This window comes from Talpa occidentalis, unplaced genomic scaffold (genome assembly GCF_014898055.3).
Source record: "Talpa occidentalis isolate TD23 unplaced genomic scaffold, MPIMG_talOcc4v2.1 talOcc4.8, whole genome shotgun sequence".
In the NCBI taxonomy this organism is placed as follows: Eukaryota; Metazoa; Chordata; class Mammalia; order Eulipotyphla; family Talpidae; genus Talpa; species Talpa occidentalis.
The window spans coordinates 17980718-17994625 of NW_023605194.1; the positions used below are offsets into that span (position 1 = coordinate 17980718).

The 13908-nt window shown below is 39.6% G+C and overlaps 1 protein-coding gene across 7 annotated transcripts in view; it reads left to right on the forward strand.

Annotated features, from left to right (window-relative positions):
* CFAP43 (cilia and flagella associated protein 43) overlaps nucleotides 1–13908 on the forward strand; it is an 85790-nt gene that overhangs the window by 35184 nt on the left and 36698 nt on the right. For 6 of the 7 annotated variants that reach the window (XM_037497464.2, XM_054690123.1, XM_054690127.1 and 3 more), the window contains 6 exons: nucleotides 1577–1680; nucleotides 7910–8050; nucleotides 9033–9205; nucleotides 10301–10450; nucleotides 12230–12360; nucleotides 13669–13816. In XM_037497464.2, coding sequence (XP_037353361.1) covers nucleotides 1577–1680; nucleotides 7910–8050; nucleotides 9033–9205; nucleotides 10301–10450; nucleotides 12230–12360; nucleotides 13669–13816 — 847 coding nt within the window. The remainder of the gene's footprint in view (nucleotides 1–1576; nucleotides 1681–7909; nucleotides 8051–9032; nucleotides 9206–10300; nucleotides 10451–12229; nucleotides 12361–13668; nucleotides 13817–13908) is intronic. The other variant, XM_054690125.1, reaches the window with a different exon arrangement.

Consider the following 13908-nt stretch of genomic DNA (forward strand, 5'->3'; position numbering starts at 1 on the left):
CATCGCTGCAGAGGCTGTGGACAGCTTCACAGCGCTGCGCTCAACCCGCTGCGCCACCCAGGAGGCCCTATATATCATCATTTTTTTTAAAGACAGTATATTGATGGGCATTTAGATTATTTCAAATGTTTCAAGCAATACTTTTATTTATTTATTTATTAAAGATTTATTTTTTTATTATTTTTTATTTATTTATAAAAGCACTGGGTACAGTCAGAAGCACGGGAGGGTGAGAGAATTTACCAGAGCCAGAGTGGGGAGCAGAGCAGGCAGAAGGACCAAAGCACACTGCCAAGGGGAGCAGCGGGCAGCAGGAGAGGTCCGCGCGCCATGTGGGACCCTCCTCAGGTGACCGGGGAGCAGCTGGGGATCGAACGGCACTGCAGAGGCTGCGGGAGCTTCGCAACCCATCGCTCAACCACTGCGCCACCAGGGAGGCCCAAGCAATACTTTTAAGAAGTCAGCACAAAGACAATGGATTTGCATCTGTGTGAGAGCTGATCTTTGCTGTGCCCAGTTTTACAGCCTGCGGTGCTGTCACACATGGTAGCTTATTGAATGTGACCCTCACGCCACCTGTCAGAAAAGTATTATGCTTGTGTCTAGATGGCAAATGAGGGCATTCAAGTTCAGAGAAGATAGAAAGGGGGTTGCCCATGACAAGATGACCCAGCTGGTGCCTGAAGGGCTGGTCTCCGCAGAGTGTGCTGTTCTTGGGTGCCTCAGTGGGGAGAGATCTCTTAACCCCCCCATCCTTCACCACCACCATGTATACCCAGTTCCTATGTACTTTTTTTGGGGTGCCTCTTCTCAGATCCTTTTCTCCCTATCTAATTTACTTGCATTTTTTCATTTTTTCTAATTTGATGGAAGTGTAGAAACTTTCCAAAGGATTCTTTCTCCTCCTACCAGGTACTGAAGGGTACTGAAATGCCACTCCCATCACTCATTTGAGCACTGCTTATTTCCACTTGAAATATCAAGAAAATGCTCTGTTCATATTTCATCCTCTTATGATGAAATGGTCGTCGTCCTTTACTGAGTCTTCTTGGTTACGTGCTTACAAGGTTGTGGTTTGGAAGTGGTTTTATCCTATAATTTAGGCATTGTATTCATTTGGCTTTTAGAAGACTGAATAATATTAAAAATCATAACCAAGGGGCCTCCCCAGTGTCGCAGCGGTTGAGCGCTAGGTTGTGAAGCTGCCCACAGCCTCTGCAGTGCCGGTTCGATCCCGGCAGCTCCCCGGCCACCTGAGGAGGCTCCCACATGGCGCACAGACCCCTCCTGCCGCCCGCTGCTCCCCTCAGCAGTGTACTTCGGTCCTTCTGCCTGCTCTGCTCCCTGCTCTGGCTCAGTGAATTCTCTCACCCTCCTGTGCTTCTGACTGTACCCAGTGCTTGTAAAAATAAATAAATAAATAAATCTTTTAAAAAAATCATAACCAATAAAAATGAAAGGTTTTATATCTATGTACAAAATGTATCAATGTACAATGTATCTATGTGCTATCACTCAATAAATGTGTTCACTGAAACCAGTAAAATTTGATAATCAGATTTTTTTTCTTTTCTAGCTATGACCAACGAGGAATATATCTATTAGTTGGAACATCAGTAGGATATGTCTTTGTTATCAATGCCAACCCCTCAAGCTTATTTCAGATTCTTGGATTTATAGGTACTACACAGAATATTTGTTGATTTAAAATGTTGGTCACTTTATTCCAAAGAATTTAAGATTATGAGACCAGGGCTAATGAGAAACAGTTACTTCTTTCATAATTTCTAAAAGAGCAACATATAAATAACTGTTAAGTTATTTAGGAGAATTCCCAAGTCATAGAGGTTTTCTGGTACATCTGCTTGGTACATAGTTGATGCTAAATAAACTTTCTTTAATCAATTAAAGCATTAATTAATTAAATGGCTAAATGTTTCTAATGTTATTACAAAGGGACATTGATTTCACTTATCCCTAAATTTAAAAAAATTTCTTATGTCTACTTAATAATAATATCTAAGGAAAGTTTTATTCCATGCATCTGTCATGTTTCTTCTTTAAACAAATGATATCCAGCTTTTTCATGGCACCCAAGTGAACCACAGATCTAGCAGGTGAGCTAGCACACCTATGATGAGGGCCAAGAACTAATACTTTTCTCTTTGCCTTTAAGTACCAGATAAATATTTTCCCCAAAATGTATTTTTAAATCCACTGAGTTTTTAAAAATTAAGGAATGCCAACTCAGTATACAATGCTGAGCCCTGTGGGGTCATGGAAGGGTCATAGAGAACATTTGGTGGAAGCTGTATAGGCTCAGAGGAATATGCAATTACTTCTTCCAGGTTGAGGAAAAGGATGGAGGTGAAGGGAGGCACAAGCATCAGTGAAGGTTTAAAGTAGCAAAGGATGGGGTTCTCAGGATTCCAGCTCTATATAAATGTCTGAGCAAAGGCATCTGGAATAGTAGGAAGTCTGGTGTAATAGTTAAAGAGAAGAGTTTACTAGCTGGCGGTCTCAGCCATGAAGTCTGAAAAGAGACAAAGTACCTTTCCAAGACAAAATACCATTCCAAGGAATCTGAACTTAGTTCTGTGATTAATGAGGCATCAACAGAGGTTTTCAAAACAGGACTGGTATGGTTTTTAGAGGATGGCACCGTGTGAAGGATGAAGCAGAAAGGCAAGAGAATGGAATAGAATGATGACTTAATAAACTATTACAGTAGCCCAGGCAAGAGGCAATAGTAATCCCAACAAGAGCCAACCTTTCTCAAGCGATTCCTTATCCTGTGATAGCCAGTATTTTAAGCACTTGACATATGTTCATTCATTTAATTCTTACAGACAGCTTTTATGAGATAGAAACTACTTTTGCCCTCATTTTATAGATGAAGCGATTGAGGCACAACCTTAAGTGTTTGTTCATGCAGCTAGGAGGTGGTGGAGCCAGGCCTCAGACTCAGGAAGTTTGATTTGAGAATTGGCGCTCTTTTCCACAATGTGCAAGCTCATGCAGCAGTCGTAGAAAGAGAAAGGCAGGCATAGCTATGAGTGGTAGAACTGATAGAACTTGATCTTCAATTATATGAGAAAGGGAGGAATTAGACTCTGAAAGTTCTAGCCTGAATTGTGGAAGTTTGCAATGTCATCGATTGTAGTAAGAACTCCAGGAAAAAGGAAGTTACAGTGGTTGAAGTGTAGGGGGAGCTGACAAGCTCTGTAGTCTTGAAGCCAATGAACTCTTTAGTCTGGGAATGTTTAGTATATGTGTGGAACTGGAGATTTGTAGTTCAAGGTTTAATGATAAAATTCTGATCTTGAAGTCATGGAAGCTGATAAAATGGCTTGAGATGATGGAGTAGAAGCAAACCCAATTGCTTAATGAGGTCAGATAACTGAAATATGTAAATTAGATGACATGGAATGTGCAGGACCTGTGGTCAACCAGAGAGAGTAGATCCAAGTCTTGCCTAGAAATTCCATTTTTTTAACATACCAGGTTGCTTAGTATGTGGGCTTGGCTCACACTTACACTGAAGCTGTGGACAGAGGAAGAATGGCAGTGAAGAAAACTGAGGATGGGCAGGGTGGTGAGAGACCTGTGCGTCAGTCTCTTGAAAGAAGCTTAAAGGAAGGCTGAATGGGGGTATAGCCTGTGGCAGAAGTGTGAATAGGGTGAAGAGGGGGATGACGCCCTTATGGATCAGGGAGAGAAGAAGGTAGGGAAGAACTGGGGTCAGAAAATGAAGTCAGCCAGTAACAAGTCCTGTTATGGTTTGCAGTGCAGAAAGGAAAGTTGGATGGTGACTGTGTTGGGGTCGTAGGCCTGAAATAAAATCCTAATTTGAAGAACTCTTGAGGGTGGAGATGAAAGAAGAAAATAAAAAGTGTTCATTGATAACACATAGTTTAACAGGAGGACTGGAGGCATGGACTCAAGATCCCAGATAGAAAGGAGTTACATTTTGTTCCTACGAAAATGTCAGAAATGAAGAGGGAAGATAAGAAGAGAAAGAGTGAGAGATTTGGGGTAAGAAAGCTAAGGTCCAGTCTGTGTCAGAAGGACTCAGCCTCTCACCCAACCTCTGGGGAGGATTCTGCTATGGAAGGCCTGGGCAGTGGACACTTGAAGAAAAGTCCATGTGCAAGTAGGAGTGATAAATATGGAAAGAACCCAAAGTATGGCACCTTGCAGAGGTAGAAGTCTCCCTGGATTTCAAGAGAAGCCAACTCATGAAGTCAGGGGTATCTGCTGGAGTGGACATTCATGGGGCCAGAACATGCAGTGGGTAGACATGAGTGGGTAGACAGCACAGGCTCTGAGGCCTCCCCACCTGGGAATGAAGCTGTGCTAAACCCAGCATGGAACCCGGGTACCTAAGCAGGAGCATCCCCTATCTGTTCTTTAAAAATGGCCCCATCAGGGCCTCCCAGGTGGCGCAGCGGTTGAGCGATGGGTTGCGAAGCTGCCCGCAGCCTCTGCAGCACCGGTTCTATCCCCAGCTGCTCCCTGGCCACTGGAGGAGGGTCCCACATGGCGCGCAGACCTCTCCTGCCGCCCGCTGCTCCCCTCAGCAGTGTGCTTTGGTCCTTCTGCCTGCTCTGCTCCCCATTCTGGCTCTGGTGAATTCTCTCACCTTCCCGTGCTTCTGACTGTACCCAGTGCTTGTATAAATAAATAAATAAATAAATCTTAAAAAAAAATGGCCCCATCATTTATGTTTAAACATCACTTTATTTTATAAGGACAACACAAAAAAGGAAAACTATAGGCCAATCTCCCTAATGAACACTGATGCAAAAATCCTCAATAAAATTTTAGCTATCAGAATCCAACAATGTATCCATAAGATAATTCACCACGACCAAGTTGGATTCATTCCAGGGGCACAAGGATGGTTTAACATCCGAAAATCAATCAACGTTATCTAACACATCAACAAAAAGAAATATAAAAACCATATGATAATATCAATAGATGCTGAGAAAGCTTTCGACAAAGTGCAACACCCATTCATGATAAAAGCCCTTGAAATTCTTGGGATACAAGGAACATACCTCAACATCATAAAGGCCATCTATGACAAGCCAACAGCCAGTATCATTCTCAATGGTGAAAAGCTGAAAGCAATTCCATTAAGATCTGGAACAAGACAAGGATGTCCACTCTCACCACTGCTTTTCAATATAATACTGGAAGTCCTAGCCAGAGCAATAAGACAAGAGAAAGACATCCAAGGAATCCAAATAGGAAAAGAAGAAGTCAAACTATCACTATTTGCAGATGATATGATAATATACATAGAGAACCCCAAAATCTCCACAGAAAAACTAATTCAACTCATCAATCAATTCAGTAAAGTGGCAGGATACAAAATCAACACGCAAAAGTCAGTAGCCTTCCTATACACAAACAATAAATCTGAAGAAGAAGAAATCAAAAAAACCACCCCTTTTATTATCGAAACAAAAAAAATCAAATATTTGGGAATAAATCTAACAAAAGAGGTAAAGGACCTATACAAAGAAAACTATAAAACACTGTTAAAAGAAATAGAAGAAGACACAAAGAAATGGAAAGACATCCCCTGCTCATGGATTGGAAGAATAAACATTATTAAAATGGCCATCCTACCAAAAGCAATATACAGATTCAATGCTATTCCAATCAAAATCTCAATGGCATTCTTCAAAGAAATAGAACAATTATTGATGAAATTCATATGGAATCACCAAAAACCCCGAATAGCCAAAGCTCTACTGAAAAAAAAAGAAGGAAATGGAGGCATCACACTCCCAGACTTCAAACTATACTACAAAGCCATAATCATCAAAACTGCATGGTATTGGAACAAGAACAGACATACAGACCAATGGAATCGAATAGAAAATCCAGAAATAAACCCACAGATTTATGGTCAACTAATCTTTGACAAAGGAGCGAAGACTATGCATTGGAGCAAAGAAAGTTTGTTCAATAAATGGTGCTGGGAAAACTGGGTCGCTACATGCAAAAGAATGAAGCTTGACCACTACCTCACACCATACACAAAAATCAACTCAAAATGGATTAAAGAACTAGACATAAGACCTGAAACCATAAAATACATAGAAGGAAATATAGGCGAAACACTACGGGATTTGCACATCAAAGACATCTTTACAGACACATCACCCAAAGCAGTGATAGTGAAGAGAAAGATAAACAGCTGGGACTACATCAAATTAAAGAGCTTCTGCACAGCAAAAGAGACAATAACAAAAACAAAGAGAAACCCCACCAACTGGGAGAACATTTTTGCACCCAACACTAATGATAAAGGACTGATCACAAAAATCTGCAAAGAGCTGATGAGACTCAGCAACAACAAAGAAAAGAATCCAGTCAAAAAATGGGCAGAAGAGCTAAAAAGAAACTTCTCTGAAGAGGAAATGCAAATGGCCAACAGACATATGAAAAAATGTTCAACATCACTTGTAATCAGGGAAATGCAAATCAAAACTACCATGAGATACCATCTCACACCAGTGAGAATGGCACATATTAAAAAAACTAGCAACAACAAATGTTGGCGAGGATGTGGAGAAAAAGGAACTCTTGTGCACTGTTGGTGGGAGTGCAAACTGGTCCAACCACTATGGAGAGCTGTGTGGAGATTTCTGGACCTACTAAACATAGAGCTTCCATATGATCCAGCAATTCCACTCCTAGGTATTTACCCAAAGGACACAGAAACATCAATTCCAAAGAGCACCTGCACTCCTATGTTTATAGCAGCACTGTTTACAATAGCTAAGCTTTGGAAACAGCCCAAATGCCCAAAAATAGATGACTGGATCAAGAAGATGTGGTACATATATACCATGGAATATTACTCAGCATTCAAAAAAGATAAACACATGCAATTTGCAGCAACATGGATGGCGCTGGAAGGGATCATGCTCAGCGAAATAAGCCAAAAAGAAAAAGAAAAATATCGGATGGTCTCACTCATAGCAGGAATCTAGAAAACTTAAATAAGGGACCAGGAAAATGAATATAAGAAAGTGAAAATCAAAATCAACAAAAAACTATGAACCAGAGACACTTTTTGGGGGGTGGGGGGCGGGAGGGGAAGGATTGGGGTCAGAATGGGGCGTTTGCAATTGTATGGGGGAATATAAAAATAAAATTTAATATTAAAAAAAAAAATAAATAAATACAAAATAAAAAAAAAAAAAAAGGAATCATAATGTGGGATTAAGATTTGTCCACCTTTCACAGAGTTTTCAGCATCAAAAGTGATGGAGCAGTTCTGAACAGACTTAGAATCTGCTTTGACGTGTAAACTTGGCTCACACTTGGGATATTTAATATGTTTTTGGCTTCATAAGTTTGAATTTATGTATGTTTCATTAGGAGACAATTCCACTGTATTTGACAAGAGAACTTGATTAAAATGTTATATGGAATTTAAAGGAAAAAAAAAAAAACATCACTTTATTTTATTTTAAAGATTTATTTCTTTATGCATAAAAGAGCTGGGGTACAGGCCAGAGGTGCGGGGGGTGAGAGGATTCACCAGAGACAGAGTGGGGAACAGAACAGGCAGACTGACTGAAGTACACTGCTGAGGGGAGCAGCGGGCGAGTCAGAAGAGGTCTGCTGCGCCATGTGGGTCACCTTACTGATGGGCCAGGGATAGAACTCAGGCTGCGGAGGCTGCGGATTGCTTCATAGTGTGGTGCTTAACCCTTTGCGCCACCAGGGAGGCCCTAAACATCACTTTAGGTATGCAGTAAATAAATGTGGAAGTAAATATTTAGTACAGACAATTCTATAATGGGATGTTTTACTTGGGGAAATGAAAGATTCCTTTTACTTAGTAGTGATCACTTGTGGTGTGGATTCTGTTTGCTTTCAGAGGTGGGCAAAGACATTTTACAAATATCCACAGTGTCTCTTTTGGAAACAGACGTAGTAGAAGTGATGGTGCTTTACCCACTCCCAGACTCAGGAAAAAGCAGGGTGGTATTATTCACTCTGCCTAAAGTATTGTCACAAGGTAAGGAAAAAACATGCAACCAATTTTGTACTGGCCCAAAGTCACTGTTATGCTTTACTTTTTTTCTTTTGTGGTGATAGAACATTTTTCTCTTCACATGTGAAAATGTAAAATGGCAACCTTTTGTTATCTCACAAAGCGAGACTGATGGCTGCTAAACAATGTGAAATATGGCTCATAAGAGTCATATTCACATTCACTTTTGTCAAATTGACTTGTCATTTCACAATGTCTCTAATTTTGTAGCTTATATATACATAGTTACATTAAGGAGGTTATTGTGCAATTATTTCACTGATAACATTATACAGAAAGCTTTCTGGAGTAAGAGATCTGATAAAATAGACATTCTTTGTTTCAGATGATGAATTTGTCTGGGTAGCTATCTTGCAAATATATAGTAGTGGAGTATAAAAAAGCTGAAAACCTCACAGTACTTTTATTTTTTTTCTTTTTAAAGATTTATTTATGCATGCAGGAGTTGGGGTATAGGCTAGAGGTGAAAGGATTCACCAGAGACAGAGTGGGAAGCAGAACAAGCGGACTGACTGAAATACACTGCTGAGGGGAGCAGCAGGCGAGACAGGAAAGGTCTGGTTCGTCATCTGGGTTAGCTCTCTGGCCAGAAATTGAACTCATGCTGCAGTGGCTGCCAATAGCTTCATAGTGCTGAGACTTAACCCCTTGCACCACTAGGGAGGCCCCTACTTTTATGTTTTAATTAAGAATCTCTAGGCAACCATGAGTTTCTTTAATGATATGCCTCTACTTAATTGATGATACACCTATTGGTCATTGAATACTCAAATCTTTCTAATGGAGCCAAGATATTTTTTAAAATTCTTTTTATCACTTAGTAGCCTCGAATTATTAATTGAGCATTTAAATTTTTTATTTTGCTTTCCATAGTTGTTCATAATTTTTTAAAACATAAAATCGACCTATGGTGCAAGTGATGTCTCTTCTTCCCCAAATCTGATAGTTCCTCTACGCTTTACTAATGAAAGAGGGAGGCTGAAAGATGAATTAATCCGTACACTCCTGTATGAGATACAGCACCCCCTGTCCTCGGCAGTGCTGGACTTCCACAGTCACCAAATATATGGCTTCTGCAGTCAGGTGCCGTACATCTGCAGCTATTGTCTTCCCGAAAAGGTATGCCAAAACTTAAGAGTGTCATCATTTATCTTAGCAATCAAATTGATCCACAGTATTATTAGACATGATCCATGCATTAACATTACAGTCCAGTTAACAAACGGCTTTGTAACAATAACATAATTTCTTTGAAGTAGATATATGTCAGCATGATTTGGCAATCCATCATAAAACACGTTTGAGCAACTTCACACGTTACACACATCACACTTGTCAGATAAACATGCAGATGACACAGTATTGGGTTAGTACTTTTAACAAACAACCTAGTGTTAGAACATCTATCCCCCAAGTGTCAGATTGATGATTTTCAGTGGAACTTTGCACCAAGCCCAAGTAAAACGGCACAAAATAGTTAAACTCTATTTCCTGCAACCTTTTATCTCTTTTTCTTCAAATTTCTCCCGTACTGTGTCACTCCTCTACACACATCAGATTATCTTCTATCTGTCCTCTCTAACCCTTCAGTCCAAGCCCTTCTCTTCCAGAGTAGCCAGTGTCACGAGATACATAAATTCCGAGAAGGAAGAAATAAATGGTTTATGGCAAGGAGGGTTCCAGAAAAGCAACTTGGGAAAAGTAATATTTGAACTGGACTTGGAATAGTAGTTCAGATTTAGATGTGGAGAAAGATTGAGCGCAATTGCGAGGTGGGTGAGGGTGCTGAGGTAGGGAAGGGACAAGATTGGTGGGGATGGGTTTAGGAAGGACATTACACACAAAAATCGTGGCATGTACAGAGGCTCAGAGGTGGGAACTACATGAGATAATTGGGGGGGAGGGGTATGTTAACTCCTTTCTTTTCATTGAGCATGGGGATCTATGAAATGATTAGTAAAGAATGAGGATTATTAGTGTAGGCTGAGATCTTTAATGGTACTTAGCATAAAGAAGACTTTTCTTAGTTGGTCAAAACAAATATATTTGTAAGCCAAGAAGAAAACAGTGGTACAAATATAGGGGCCCACTTATATCACATATTAATTTATTTCCAGTGACAGCAATTGTGGGTATGAATCTGCACAACTGCAGATCCTAAGATGCCGCTTCCCTGGTCTCTGCTATCACGTGGTCATTTTGTTTGATTGGCAGGAACATAGAGATGTTTACGTTCTTAAGCCGTACCAAAAAGTGCAAAGCAGACATTATGGACCCGGAATGCTCTCCCTGTCTCCGCATGGATTGTGGCTCATAACAATAGCTAAATGTGGAATTATGTGTATCCGAGATATTCATACTTTGGTAAATTCCTTTAAAAAAAAAAAACATGAGATTTATATCTTGATGTCATAGAAAGGAACAAAAGCCTTTAGGAAAGGAATTGGAATTCTTTTTAGGTAAATTGACTCATAACTTACATACCACTGATGGTATTATTGACTTTAATATTTCAGAGTTGTTTTTATGACTGTCTCAGAGAGGAAATGCTGACCAGTACAGTGAGAGCTGCAAATAAAGAGCACAGGGCAGGTACACTGCAGGTGTGCTGCAGCCCAGCTCAATCACCGCTTAGTGAGATGGAAAACTCACTGAACCTCACTGAGCTTCAGATGCTCATCTGTAATATTAATGAAGACTCTTATTCTCACTCTGTGGGTTTCTGGTGAGAACCAGGGAGAGGTTGTAGCAAAACTGTTTTGGAAACAGTGAACTGTTGTGCAAACCTAGGGAGGTTTGCTGCTGTCTTTATATAATTTAACTTGTTTTGTGATTCTTACCCAGGTTTCCAGCCCCACACATCAAACATGAAAAACACATACATAACCCAGGTAGATGGGGCTGTGGTTACGCCCATATGGCTCTCCTTGCTCACCTATGCACCTAAGCATATCTGGAGTCCCTCAGAGCTTATTTTTTAGACAATTTGCAAATTCTGCTACCCCATTGCTTATTCAAATGGTTTTTAATATATGCTACAATTGATAGTTGCACAGCATGTGGCAAGATGTCAAAATTGTTCTGAATGGTTCTATGCAAAGCACCGTGTATGTGAGTCTATTCATGGCAGCGCTGTTTGTAAAACCAACCTGATGTCCATCAGCAGAGAATAGGATAAATAAGTAATGGTACATAAAGAGTAACTAAGTAAATGTGGAATATTAGATGCAGGAGAGAAGGATGTGGCCCTTACTGAGGGTTCACATTCTGTAAAATATGGACTATTAATTATAAAATGAGGAGATATTTTTGCAACAGTAGGAGAAAAATCTAAGATATATTGTTAAGGGGGGAAAGAAAGGTGCATAATAAATGTATTATGCTACATTTTGTAGAAAGTTATATAAAAATTTATATGCATAGCAAAGCCTCTGAAAGGCTATTTAAGGTACTAATTCATTGCCTTTGGGAGGTGACAATGAATAGGGACAAGAAGGGGATGTCATTGAATACTATACAAATTTTGAATTTTGAGACCTATCCAAAAGGCAATTTTTTTAAGGCATCATAATTGAGGACCAGTGTGACACAAAAATCCTAGGTTTTAGTCAATGAGCATAAATGTTGCCCTGCATACCAGATCAGTGATGTGCCTTGTTTGGGTTCTCACTGAAGTAGTTTAATTGGCACCCCCCATACAGGGCATGTTGCCCTCCATTCTTCCCAGTGCCCGTCACCCTTTCATCACATTCTGTGCTTCACTCATAAATGGAAACTGCCCCATGCTTGAAGGTCCCTGAATTTGTCATCTCTGCTTGTTCAAGGTCCCTCCCCTAACTTCATAGCCTTTATAAAATCATTCACTTCTCTGTATCTGATTTTCCTATTATTACTTGGTGATAATGCTCGCTCTTCTTCTATCCTATACAACTGGAATAAAGCCCAATATTGGTGAACGTATTTTGAATTAGCGATCTTTAGTGCTATGTGTTACCAAGAGGCTACTTCCATTCTAACTAAAATGCTGCTAGCAAATAGAAAAAGCTTTTTCCCTAAGCAAAAGTACATGTAGGCCCCATAGACTTCTACCATGTGGTAGAACTGCATTTGTAACTTCTGTGCTTTATTCCTAAAACTATTGAGGAAACATTTGTTCGGTATCGGAGTCATTCTCACCAGGGGCATGGGATTCAGTCGATGAGAATTTCAACAGATGGACAAAACATTCTGGTGAATGGGAAAAATGATGGCACCCTTGTTTTCCTAAGATGGAGGTATGTACAGGGCACAGTAAGTGGCTCACATGATGTGGCGTTTTATGGTAAAATGATAATAAAACATGTCCATTCTCAGTGACACTTGAAAATGTTAAATGTTGTAGAAATTTTATATCATAACAATTTTAGGAGTCACCTATTTCAGAGGTTCATTTGAAGACTGCATCATCTTACATATAGGACCTTAAATAAAATATTAACTTATATCTCACTGGATAGGTCCTAACCTGTCCTTTATAGCAAGTGAATACATAGCATCTTGGGCAACAACAAATAAGTGCTGGTGCCTACTTTTAGAAATAAGGGCATTTTCACCCATTGATGGTTAACCACCTGGACTTATGACTCAAAACAGAGTTAAGTTTGCAACCTTGGTCAAAGGCACATGACAACACTTCTAAATGATCTGTCAATATCACTCATGATGGGGTCTGTTAGAAACAACAGCATAGGCAAGGATGTGAATAATATTCCATTATAGACACACACACACACACACTATTCACATCCTTGCCAACACTTGTTATATAAATACATATTTAATTATAAACATAGAAAATTTCCCATTGTATATAAATAATGAAATATTATTCATCTGCAAAAAACAAATAATGAAATCTTGCATTTGTGACAATGTGGATGGAACTCAAAGGCATCAGTGAAATAAGTCAGACAGAAAAAAAGCAAACATCATATGAGCTCTCTTCTAGGTAGAATCTAACAAAAGTAAATAAAATTAAGCTCATGGATACAGAGAATAGATTAGTAGTTGCCAGAGGCAGAGGATGGTGGGTAGGAGAGAATGGTGAAATGGGTCAAAAGGTAAAACAAACACACACACACACACACACACACACAGTATTTTATCAATAAAGATGGTTATTCTTCACAACTGTAAAACAGACGTGTGCATGGTCTTGCCTTACTCTGCTCCTAATCAAGGGTACTACGACTGGGAAAACCCAGGTGGCCGATTGTATTCTCACTGGAGAAATTTTCAGTAAATCAGCTTTCTAGTTTAACAGGAAAGGAAAAAGGTCTAACGTAAAAGGAAAATAAAATGTTATTATATGTGTTGCATAGGCATCAATGTATATATAAATGATCTAACCTGTTTAAAGGAAAACAAGCAAAAACTCTGTAGCCACAGGCCAATTTAAAAAATAAACCATGGCTATGGGTTGAAAGTCCCTTTCTGCACAAGTTCAATGGATTCTTCAGGTTCCTTCCTAAGGGGATATTGTTTTTTTTTAATTATGGTTTTGTGTCCCATGTGTTCTCTTTCTTTCTTTTGTATTAACACAGGAGGTTTGGAGGAATCTTAGCCAATGAAATTCTTGAATATTCCCAACAACTTTTAACTTTTCTGAGGGACAACATGGATGAGGAGAATGATTGTTTAAGTAACACACAAAAAGAAAACTTGGATTTGGGATCAGAATCTGAACACACAGTTGAGTTCCAGTATAGTTTCTCTCTCTCTTTCTCTCTCTCTCTCTCTCTCTCTCTCTTTCAACTCAGACACTTTTTGGCTTGTGATTTTCT